This window comes from Symphodus melops, assembly GCF_947650265.1.
Source record: "Symphodus melops genome assembly, chromosome: 8".
In the NCBI taxonomy this organism is placed as follows: Eukaryota; Metazoa; Chordata; class Actinopteri; order Labriformes; family Labridae; genus Symphodus; species Symphodus melops.
The window spans coordinates 4,370,573-4,382,871 of NC_136698.1; the positions used below are offsets into that span (position 1 = coordinate 4,370,573).

The following is a 12,299-nucleotide window of genomic DNA, read 5'->3' on the forward strand; positions in this document are numbered from 1 at the left end:
CAACACTGGTATACATGTCACACCAGTTTTACTTGGTCGATCAGCGCTCATTTGGGTGGGGCAGCCAGAGTGTTAGAGGAAGTATGTTGGAGAAATGTTGTGGTGAATGTATGTGACATAGAAAATGACATTCATTACTAATAACATTGACAAAGCCATTCTAAGAAAGCTACCAATAAAGCTAAATTATGACATTTTTTTTCCATGCTCTTTCAAATAAAATAAAATCTAATTCAAATAGAAACTTTGATTTTGGTGGAGAAAAAAGGATCATTTTAGGCAAGCTACTGGCCCATTTTACTTCACTAGCGAACCAAAATGGGCCACGGCAAAACAGATCCAAAGGTCTAGATGTTTATCCGTAGAAAATCTCAGCAAACTTTTTTCAAATATTGCAGACAGTATGGCAGGACAGGCAGAAAAGGGGAAAGAAGATAGGTGAAGGGAAAAGACAGGGAACGGAAGGAAGATGTCAGTTAAACCAGTGGAGAAAGGACAGAAGGTGGGATGTCACAGAGATCGTTGACAAAGTGGGTTGGAGTTTGACACTTTTTTGACTGGAACATGCAGAAACACACACACACTATATTGTCCAACTTTTGTGCATGAAATGGCTGGAAAGTGTGGCACACATGCACACTATCGTCTTGAAACTCACATTCATACAAAAATTCTTTTCAATGGATTTTTCAATAAAATATCTGTTCAACTTGTTCTATGAAATGGTTTTATTTTATTTATTTTCTATAATCAAAAGTAATTGAATTAAATCTTGCTGTGTTCTCGCTTTATAATGACCCATTTTACCTGAACATTGTGTTGTCGCTCAAGAGGGACCCTGCTGTTAGTCTAACTCTCGTAATTCAAAACAATTACACCTTTTCCCTTTTTTTTTTAACAAATAATTACTAAAGAGAATCATGCACATGTATTAAAATATAATTAGATATCATGCTTAGCTTATTTGATGGTCTTATATATCTTTTACCATAAGGTGTCCCATTTTAGCTGACTTCCCCCTGGACACTGCTTAAGATCGTCAGTCAGCCAAGGAGACCAATTAACAATCCCAGATTATATAATTACCACCATCACCACACGAGGGCGCTGTTTTTCATGTTCTTTTCTTCATGCAGCTTCCTTGTTTTCAGCTGCCCTGTATACAGTTTCTCACTACAATGTGAGTGTATTGGACAGTACTCACTGTTCCATCTCTGTGTAAGAGGGACCAGGCTCTGCTGGTTGTGGTTTAGTACTCCACTAAAGAAATTAATTGATTTAATCCAAATACTACTCAGAAGGATCGAGATGTGGGTGACAGTTAACTTCCTTTAGCCCCCCCCCCCCCCCCCCCCCCACCACCATCCAGGATAGAGCACGCTGTCCTCATCTGCCTCCTGTCTGTGAGTTAAGAATTATTAGAAACATTTATCTTCTGTTAATTCACACACAATAAGTTCACAAATTTACTTGCTTCTCTCCCGCGCTCCCCAAACCCAACCCAAGAGGTGGTGGATGCAGCAGAGTGATCTAATGTCCAACCACTGCAAAATGTTCAAATTAAGTTATTAAATGAAATATAATCCCAAAGAAGATTACAGACAACACACAAGTCAATCATAGTCTAGTCAGACATTGTGTATAATAAAAAAAAATTTAAATTATAAACACTATGCAGTTAGTTGTTATTTGTAGAATGTATTCTTAAAAGTAATTATGACAAAGTGTTTATAAATTAACTTGTGCAGCAGCATTTGAAGAGCCTTCATTGGTGATTGGATGAACGTGTTGAGGTAAGACTTGTGAATGACCATCATCTTCACGAAGATCTAGTGTGAAGTCCAGTAGTGGGTATGGGCCACTAGATGGCGCCCTTTGCCCATGCAATGTGAAGTGCATTTTGGGCTGTACAGGGAGAGGTCCACAGTTTTAATGAGGCTTGTATTTATATACGTCTTCTTTGACAGGTTGAACAACTGAGCTTGAGCTGGTGCAGAGCCTGTTATGATACTGCGTTGTACTTGTGTCAACAACGTAAACCATTTTATCAACTCAAGAGTATCTACACACAAACCATCGAGGTTTAAGTCACTTTAGCACAACAGGCCCAGGCATCACAATTCATTAGTGTTGTTGGTGTTCCTTCGTGGTTTTCGTGATTATAATACATTTTCCAAATTTTGAGGTATAAAAGTTAAAATGTGGACTAAAATATTCTCCATTAAGACTTTTACTCTGTTTGATATGTAAGTTAATTTTCTGGGAAAGAAAATGAAGTGAAAAACATGAGGGAGATAGAAAACTTAAATCAGTGACGATATGGCTAAAATGGAATAAAACATCAGTAGAAGCCATGTTGGACACTTTGAGCCAGTGGAGCTGAACTGCACCAGCATGTAGAAATTAAAACAGATTTTTATGGGTTTATTGTGATCTTCATATTAAATAAATGCACTTTCCACACATACAATGTTTTCCAATGATATAAACCTTTAATGGAATGATTTGATTGATTGAATCAGACAAAATGTATTTTTTTACTCGGAACAGATGGACGTTAATAACAGAGCAGGAGAGTGATTGGCTCTTAACATGGGTGGATGATGTGTTCAGGATTTTTTTTTGTTTTTCTGGCTGCAATAATTACATAAACACAATGGACACTGCTATGTTCATACACATGTACACATTTATTTGCAAAGCAGGAAATTTTTAATTTCCCTTCACACAAAGTATTCCCACACAGTAAGGGAAGTCGAGGAGAGGATAATGAGTAAAAATGATGTTCTCTTCTCGTGCGTGCTGTTTGGAGGCAGGGGAATGTAAAGATGGAGGATTAACTGGTGGTTTGCAAATCAGGTTTGTGCTTCTGCCTCTGAACATCCTCACCTGCCCAAGCAGGTGAAAAACTTAATTACATTTATGCCTTACAAATTACTTCTGCAGTGCAGAAGGTGAGGAAATCTATTTTGGTGTGTTTGTGAAATTGCACCTCAGACATGTTTATGTTCCTTAAACCAGTGTTTTTCAACCAGTGTGCCCCGACACACTAGTGTGCCGTGAGATATTGTTAGGTGTGCCGTGGGAAATGATCAAATTTCACCTAATTGGTCTAAAAACATCACCTGCCCAAGGAATTCACGTGTGCTGTCATGAAGGAGGTTCAGGGGAGAGAGCTGTCACCATGGGCATCGGTTAGAATGCACGAGTTGGAGATTGTAGCAGTTCAAAAGGGTTTATTTGGTTGACTAATAATGACCACAGAAGAAAACACACATGAAATGTTGGTGCTGAAAGACAAAATAAAACAATATTAGACTTAAAACAGGACTGTTCAACTTAGAATTTCTTTTAAAAGGAAATAAAGTACTTAAGCAAAATTAAAGTAGACTAGATAACTAAAAACAGTAATGAGGAAAAACAACACCTTACCAGCTCTGAACTGCCACCCCATGTGAAGATCCAAACGGGAGTGATGGGGAGTGCCATCTTAAATAAGCCATGAACAGGTGAATGCAATTGAACTAATCAGTGACAGAGTGCAACCACATGCAATCAGGGAGGAGGGAGACACCAGGAAGTGTTCTGACGTGAGGTGCAGTAAATAAAAAGGAGGAAACCTGTGGGGAACTAGTGATCTTTGCTACATGTGCTATTGTTATTGTTTACATCCCACCGTCAGCTGATGCCGAGTCTGCGAGTGATGCTATTTACGAAACAGTTTCACAGCTTCAAACTAAGCATCCAAATGCTTTTGTAGCCATTACTGGGGACTTTAATCATGTAAAAATGGACAAAACACGACCCACCTTTGATCAATATATTAACTGCCCAACTCAAGAAAATAAAACACTGGACCTTCTGTATGCTAACATCAAGGAAGCATACAGTACAACTGCGGTTGTACTGTACCACTGGGGTACACTTCCTCCCTGGAGGTGAACTGCTCCAGCTCCCACCTGACTCTCACAACTGGCCAGGTAAAGAGACAGCTGGAGAAACTGAACACTAGCAAGGCTCCAGGCCCGGACGGTATCAGCCCAAGAGTTGTGAAGACCTGCGCCAGCCAGCTGTCGCAGATTCTGCAACACCTCTTCAACCTGAGCCTGAGTCAGGATTACCGGTGCTGTGGAAGACTTCTTCCACCGGGCTTCACTACAGTGAGAGCGGACAGAGACACGAAACGCAGTGGCAAACGGAAAGGAGGAGGACTCGCGTTGTTTATTAACACCAGATGGTGCCACCATGGACATGTTACTGTGAAGGAGGCAATGTGCAGCAAAGACATCGAGCTGCTGGCGGTAGGTCTCCGTCCTTACTACATGCCTAGGGAGTTCTCCCACGCCATTGTTGTTGTTGTTTACATCCCTCCGCGAGCACACGTCGAGACTGCGTGTGACGTCATCCACTTGAACATCTTGAGATTACAAACACTGCACCCTGATGCTTTCATTGCCATCTCAGGGGACTTTAACCATGTTAAATTGAACTCTACACTACCGGACTTTCACCAGTTTGTAAGCTGTCCCACCAGGAAGAACAGGACAATAGACCTCCTGTATGCAAACGTGAAGGACGCCTACACTGCCACCCCCTTACCACCTCTGGGGAAGTCCGATCACAACCTGGTCCTACTCAAGTCACAGTACAAGACTAAGATCCAGAGACAACCGGTAACAACACGCACCTTCAGAAAGTGGTCTCCTGAGGCAGAGGAGGCTCTCAGAGACTGTTTTGAGACCACTGACTGGAGTGCCCTGCAAGAGACTCATGGTGATGACATTGAGGGGGTCACACACTGCACAATTGACTACATGAACTTCTGTATGGACGTTGTGGTTCCCACTAAAACTGTGCGCTGCAGTACGTCAGACTGAAGGACTGCACATCTGACACTGTGGTCAGCAGCACCGGAGCCCCACAGGGGACCGTGCTCTCCCCTGTCCTGTTCACCCTGGACACCTCTGACTTCCAGTATAACTCTGAGCTCTGCCACATGCAGAAATACTCGGACGACACTGCGATAGTTGGTTGTGTCAGGGATGGACAGGAGGAGGAGTACAGGAGCCTGATTGAGGACTTTGTGACGTGGTGCAGTGCCAACCATCTGCAGCTAAACACTCCAAGACCAAAGAGATGGTGGTGGACTGTCGGTCTGTAAAGTTTAGTGTCCCAGCACTTTAGTTCATCGCTCTGTCTACTCATCATTATCATTATAGGCTATAGTTTCTGCTGCTAACTGTCTACACTCATGAACGTTAATATTGGTATCATTTAAGTCCACTTCAAGTGTCTTGTCTATTCATCATTATAGTCAATAGTTTCACACTTTATTATATATGTATCACTGATTCTTGCTATGTATGTCAATACTGCTTTCAACTGTCATCACTGTTTTTTTGCACGTTCACCCCAGTGTGCGTTGTGCTCCCATCATTCAGTCCATACTTGACCTAATTTCATGTATTATTTTTACGATTTTATTTTTTTATACCGGGCACCGGCAATTATCAAATGTAGAATACATTGGCATATTGTAATGCCATGTTTAGTCATATTGTTACCTCACAATCCAAACATCCAAATAATATTATTGATGGACAATTCATAGGCTACTGTGACTGAACAAAAATATTCAGATTCATTGCATGTCTTTCCCCTTTACAATTCTCACCTTTCCTCCTCTTTGGCTGATCATCCTCTGCCTTTCTTGCAGCAACAAACGATAACTTGATTGATTCAGCCTCTGAACACTACCTTGCATCTTTGCGCCGATTCTTTGCATTGCATTATAAAAACAGACTGTCACGCAGTGACCGTGTTTACTTTCGGTTTTATATAAATGACACGAAAAAATACCGAGGAAATGAAAGGACATCTGTGTTAATGATTCTGTCTCCAGCCCTGATCCTTGTCAATCCCGGATGTGATAAATCTAACGATAGCTTACCTATTCAGAGGTGGAGGATCGGACTCTACAAGCCTTCCATCATCACGTTAATTGAATCAGACTAAAAGCACTTTAGCTCTGTTTATTTAAATTAAACAGGAGGAAAGTGGTCCAGAATACGGGTGAGTTTGCGACAGGGGGTGAAGAAGGCTGAAAGATGACTTTAGTGGAAGGGGAGAGAGGTATGTCTGTGAAGCAACAGTTCAAGTCACTCTTCCCTCGGTGGATGACTTTCCTGTGTTTTGGGAGTCTACTGACCACTGCCTTCTGGTTCTCACTTTACGAGTAAGTGTAAAAATGGCATTTCTCTTTGATTCGTGCAACCTCAAAGGTAGATATGATAGACTGCTGAAACACAACGCAAAATGTTTTTCTTTATTTTTTTCTGCACGTTTTACTCTTCTTCATACTGTTAAAATGCACTTAGCCTTTTTAGACTTGTCAAAAAAAATTCGGGTTCATTCATACGTTTAGGATTTGTAATTTGGCACCACTTGTGTCTGTGCGGTTGTTCGTTCATGACGCATGAAGAAGACATTTAGCCCACTGAACTCATGAGGGTTGTATGGTTACTCTTTTGCTTTAACATTTGTTGGAGTTTAAATTGCTACAGAATTGTTCAATACTGAATTATTGTTTTCTGTATGTTTTGAACCAAGCATTTTAAGATTAAACATTTTATAAAAGGTTATAAATTGCACACTTATTTCACACACACACAGGCCTGAGTCACACACATGCACAAGCAGTGTCTGTTGACATGCATTAATGGAGAGATGTCTGAGTGCTGCGGCAGCCCCCACGGAAACGCGCCCCCCTCGCCTCGAACATATTGTGACTTGAACTGGCCACCCTCCGGTTCCCAACACAAGTCCCTACAGACTGAACTACTGCTGCCCCCAAAGAAAACAGCACATTAGAACTGTGCTTTTGTTCTCTATTGATTAAAACCAATGATAAAGTTATTAAGTTGGTCTATGTGAGCTTTTGGATGTAAATTAGGGGTGGATGTGTTGGCTGTCATAGCTGTAAATGTGGGTAGTGGTTCATACAGAAACATATCTATATGCATGTTATGCCTCTGATTACATTATCTTGTCTTTGCTTCTGAATCAACACATCTTTCCTCTTTTTTATTCTTTTGTTTTTTTCCACAGTAATGTGGACAAGCAATTACCAGCCCCTCAGAGGAAAAGGGCCCCCAAGACCTTTGACCTCTGCAAAAACTGCACGTGAGTGCAAACACCATCACAGCTTCTCCTGAACGTTGCCTTTTTTATTTATAACTTCCATCAGATGAAGGCATGTCAGTGAAACTCAGGGCTTACTCACCTGGTTGTGTATTTATATCTTTGTGTGTTTGTTTTTTTTACAGGAAAATTATCGAAAAAGTATTGGAGGGTTACTCTCAAGACTGGCAGAAGCATGAGGACAATTATATTAAATTCAGGTAAAAAAAAGAAAAAAAGCTCTTCTGTCTGTCTTTAACTTTAAGGGGACAACGTAAAAGAAAAAAAGCTCAAATTAAACATCATAGATAGGAATGAGTCCTAAAACCCAAAAGTGAGTTAGCATTTTAGCGCCATGTGTTTTAAACTTTAAAAGGCAATGGAGATTTTGAATGGATTTGTCGTTAAGTACCTGAAAGTCTGTGATTAATACAAGCTTAAGAGTTGTTTTGTTAGACGAGATAAACTAAGCTAGCTAAGACCCCCACTTGTGAATTCTTAAAACAGCGGCTGCTAATAATTGGCTAAATGAGACTACAGTGGTTGTCAGAGACATTAAATGTCATCACGCCAGGAACTCTAGTCATATTTTTCAGTGCTCTTGCAAATATTCGCTGAAGCATAACGGTCGTGACATCAAAATCAACCGACTGCTGTTTAGTTAGCTTGTAGCATAACGTTAGCTTTTTACTTGTCTCAACTGCATTAACACTTCAAATTTCATATAAATGGTGTTCATCCGCAAAGATGATCAGAAGCGTGTTTGCCACAGAGCTTATTTTCTCTAATGATCCACCATCCAATGCAAAAATCCCATAGGCAACTTCTTGTTCGAACCCATGGTGAAGCTACTTCCGGGTAGGCCTAAAAAAATACATCATCACTATTCCAGTATATAGTCAGCATGGTATGTTATACATCTCCATTAAACATTGAATGTCGGAACAAAATCCAAATCTGTGCAGAATCAAAATAGATTCCTCTTTACATGGAATGAAGAACAGCTGAAGAAGTGAGGAATGGAAGTGTAAATTAATGTGGAGTAAAGATGAGGAACTTGGTCTAAGTATAAGACACATTCACTGGCAAGGACTACGCCATGACCATGGACGTTTAAGATACAGTATTTAATGATAGATCCTATGAATGATGAGACAGATGAATAAAGGCTAAGGTAATGAATATAATGGCGAATGCTGGTCTGGAAGGATAAACTGACTGCAGGGAAGAGGGAAACTCAGGGTGGGGAAACCGTCTCTAACGTAGATCTGCCTGAGCTGATCACTACCCCAGGCTGTACCTGCCATTAGACAAACGAGATAGAGGGATGAGGAAGGAGGCTGAATGGATGAGAAGAAGGGAAGGGAGGGTTGGTCATCTAAGAACTGAGACAAACGGTGTAGAGTAGGACGACGTAGTGTAAGAGGGCTTGTCAGGTGATTGGAGGTGTGGTTTGGCCGTTGTCCTGCTCCCAAACTTAAGTTGATATACATTAACTCCCTTTAAAATCATGTGAGTGTGGGTAAAACAGAGGACTGTGCCTAAAACATACAAGTGCTCTTAATGTTTTATTTTCTCTTACAAACATTGAAGGGAAGGTCAACACTTAAGTTTCTTGTGTGCAGTTTGACAAAGTCCTTGTGGTTCCTCAGATCTCTGCTGAGAAGCAACTGCAGCGGTTTTGACAAAGCCATCATTACCCAGGCCAACACTCCAGTGGGATCCAGGCTTTTTTATGATGCTAAAAAGATGTCGAGCCACCAGGTGTCTCCTAAAGATTTCAGCACCTTTGCAAAGGTAATCACAAACAACTGCTCTTTAAATTATAACAGAATTTATTTAACAAAGAAACATCAAGTTAATCAATGAAACTCAATCAAACAAACAACTGTTATAAACTAAACTACAAACAACAAGGTGTAACACGTAAGCGTAGCACAGGTGTGTGTGTGCTTGTGTGTGTGTGTGTTTGCGTGTGTGAGAGAGAGAGAGGAGAGAGAGAACAAGATGGCTGAGGGGGACAAAAGCACCATGTGGTCACCTCACCTGTTCAAGATGTTGGAGAACAAAGGGAGCCATGTGGAGTCTGCCAGTCAAACTATCTGTCTCGGGGATTTCACAGCCTTTGAATGCTTAGCTGTGATTGTCGTTACTCACAGTGTATCATCCCCTTAAACTAAGAAAAGGTTTTATTGATGAATTTTCGAAACTTCTTTCAACAATTTCTATAGACTACGACTGCATTGTAATTTCCGGTAACTTTAATATTCACATCGACAACCCCAAAAATGTTGACACAAAAGAACTATATGTACTCGAAACATTAGAACTCTCACAGCATGTTGTGGGGCCCACACATAAACACGGACACATCCTCAACCTGAGTCTATCTAAAGGCCAAAGTACAGCTATTCAATTCAATTAAAAAAACGTTGTCCCTGGGGGGCAATTCAAAGGCACACAGAGCAGCGATTGAACAACAGTGCATTTATACTAAAGTTAGATAAAGACAATGAAGTGTTGATAAAAAGTAAAGTGTCAAAATTTAAATATAAAATGTAAAACACAAAATTACAAATTGTGGATGTTGCAATTTCAGATCACCTCTGCATATTTTTTTAATATGATCTGCTCACCAAGACGTAACGTAGTTAGAACATCAAATAAGCGTATTATTAATGACAATACCACTGATGTGTTTATTCAGGAATTTACCTCGGGATCAATAAAGTATCTATCTATCTATCTAAGGAGTTCACTCAGTGCGTTCAATGCGGTCGTTCAAACCACTGACAATGAAGTGTGAGTGCGAGTGTGTCTGTGATTGAAATGATCCCGACCCGAAACATTAATTAAGAACTCAAAGTACAATAAACTTTAAGTTCTGTAAAAAGCGGTCTTAAAACATTGCTTTTCTCTGGTGCCTTTGGCTGCTAGTTTATCTTTGTCTGTTTTGTTTTATTATTTTAAAAGAGTTTAAATTGTGTTTGTTTATCTTTGTCTTCAGTAAAGCACATTGGGATTACTTTTGTATAAAATGTGCTATACAAATAAAATTGAATTGAATCATTGTGTAGTAATACATAGCCATTGATTACAATTCCAGGAGCATCCTTTCTCAAATAAGACATGGGACACGTGTGCCGTTGTCGGGAACGGAGGCATCCTGAGTGACAGCAACTGTGGAGAGAGCATTGATTCAGCGCAGTTTGTAATGAGGTGTCGACTCGCAGTATCAAAAATCATTTCTGTTGAAATCCCATAAAAAAGATCTGACTCTTTTTTTCTTGCTTCTTCAGATGCAACCTTCCTCCATTGGGAAATGACTATAAGCATGTTGGTGTCAAGACGGACCTTGTGACAGCGAACCCAAGCATCTTCAAGGAGAAGTGAGCGCGAGGATGGATCTCACTTGACTGTCCTTACAGACTTCTTTTGTCTTCTTGCTTTATATCTGCTGTTTTGTCTCCAGGTATGGGTCTCTGACGAACCGTCGTCGTCTGTTTGCGGAAAGTCTGCATGTTTATGGAAACTCCCTGCTTCTCCTTCCCACCTTCGGCACTGGCATAGACATTAAAGTAGGTCTGCAGGCCGCCTACACTATTGAGGAATTTGGAATCCCCATGAAGCCAGTCTACATTCACCCTCAGTACTTCCAACGTCTGGCTGCTTTCTGGCACACAAGAGGCTTGCGGCGATCAGCGTGGCTGAGCACCGGGCTAATTATGGCTAGCATGGCTTTGGAGGTGTGTGAAAATGTGCATCTGTATGGGTTCTGGCCCTTCAGTAATCACCCCTTTGAATTCTACGACCTAGCGAACCACTACTATGATGACATAAAATTTAAATCTGTACATGCCATGTCCAAGGAGTTTGAGCTCTTGTTGCAGTTGCATCGTCAGGGCGTGCTCAAGCTTCATCTGGGAGATTGTCAACAAGGTAAAAAGTAGACCCATGGCGTACTGACCGAACAGAAGCAAAGTGCCTTCTTTGTATCATTAGGGTAAAGCAAATCAATCGTTTAATTTATCATGTTCCTAAATGAATCAGCTGAAATATGGGAGGAGGGTTTTTGATTTAAAGGGGAATTTCTATGTGAGGCTCAGGGCTACAGTGTAGTGCCTTATGTTGACCTGTTAATGATGGTGAAGTGAATTATTTAAGGTGAAAAGGTTACTATTGCTCTTTTTGGACTGTGTAAGATTAGAACAAGTCATGTAACCAACCACCAAAGCTTTTAAAACAAACTGAGTGTGAAATGAGGAAAATCAAATCCTTCTCCTACATGATTGTCTGACTTCTACAGCTGCACACTGGAATGTGAAGAATCATAAACTATATCACCACTTCAACAGATATATCCAGGAAAACTGTTGAGGGAAGATGTTTGGACTTTACACACTTCTTTCACATGATTGTTTTAAAAGAGGTTGTTACTGATTGTGTGTGAGAGTTTCCACTCTAAAACACTGACAATGCTTCATTAAAAAGCAGCAGATGTCAGAGGGCCTGACGGGGTTGCGTCTCTGTCGCATAATACAAACCATCATGGCCGCCCTCTGGGAAACCCTAGAAGGAAAGAGAATAGAGACACTTGTATATATGAAGGTTGCTAGAGTGACTTGTGTTGATATTTTGCAACCACGTGCATTGCCTTTCATGCTGATATTTTAAAAGTGTTGCCAGTGATTTTCTTTATGTAATGCAGAGAAATGATGTTCAGGCTGTAGATGACCAAAGCTGTCGACTCTATGAGCCCACTTTAAAAGAAATGCCATGTGTCATTTTGTTTCCATTTTAGTGAATAACACAAGGTGAGAGCCAATATTGAAGTGAACTGAGGCATAAATATTTTTCACAGAAATATATTTAGGCTGTTTCAGTGTCTAGATGTAAATGTGTTTTTTTTCCCAATTGTTAAAAATCCTTTCCCCAGTTTGCATGATTTTGAGTCCTTGAGTCTGTAAGTGCTTAAAACCTGTGAAGATTTGTACTTAGACTGCATTATTTCTACTTACACAGAGCAGTGGCCAGTTTCATCATGTCAGGAATTTTAAGATGAAGACCTTTAAAAAGCAATCTTCTGTATGCATTAATACACTCCTTGTTCTGTCTCAGCA

At 40.5% G+C, this 12,299-nt stretch overlaps 1 protein-coding gene across 1 annotated transcript; it reads left to right on the forward strand.

Annotated features, from left to right (window-relative positions):
* The first annotated feature begins 6,738 nt into the window (after nucleotides 1–6,738).
* On the forward strand, nucleotides 6,739–12,299 carry LOC306827774 (alpha-2,8-sialyltransferase 8F-like). Its single transcript, XM_079349822.1, has 7 exons — nucleotides 6,739–7,182; nucleotides 7,326–7,400; nucleotides 7,999–8,037; nucleotides 8,832–8,976; nucleotides 10,286–10,398; nucleotides 10,479–10,568; nucleotides 10,652–12,299. The coding sequence occupies exons 1-7, from the start codon at nucleotides 6,983–6,985 to the stop codon at nucleotides 11,127–11,129; spliced, it is 1,140 nt and encodes a 379-aa protein (XP_079205948.1). The 5' UTR covers nucleotides 6,739–6,982; the 3' UTR covers nucleotides 11,130–12,299.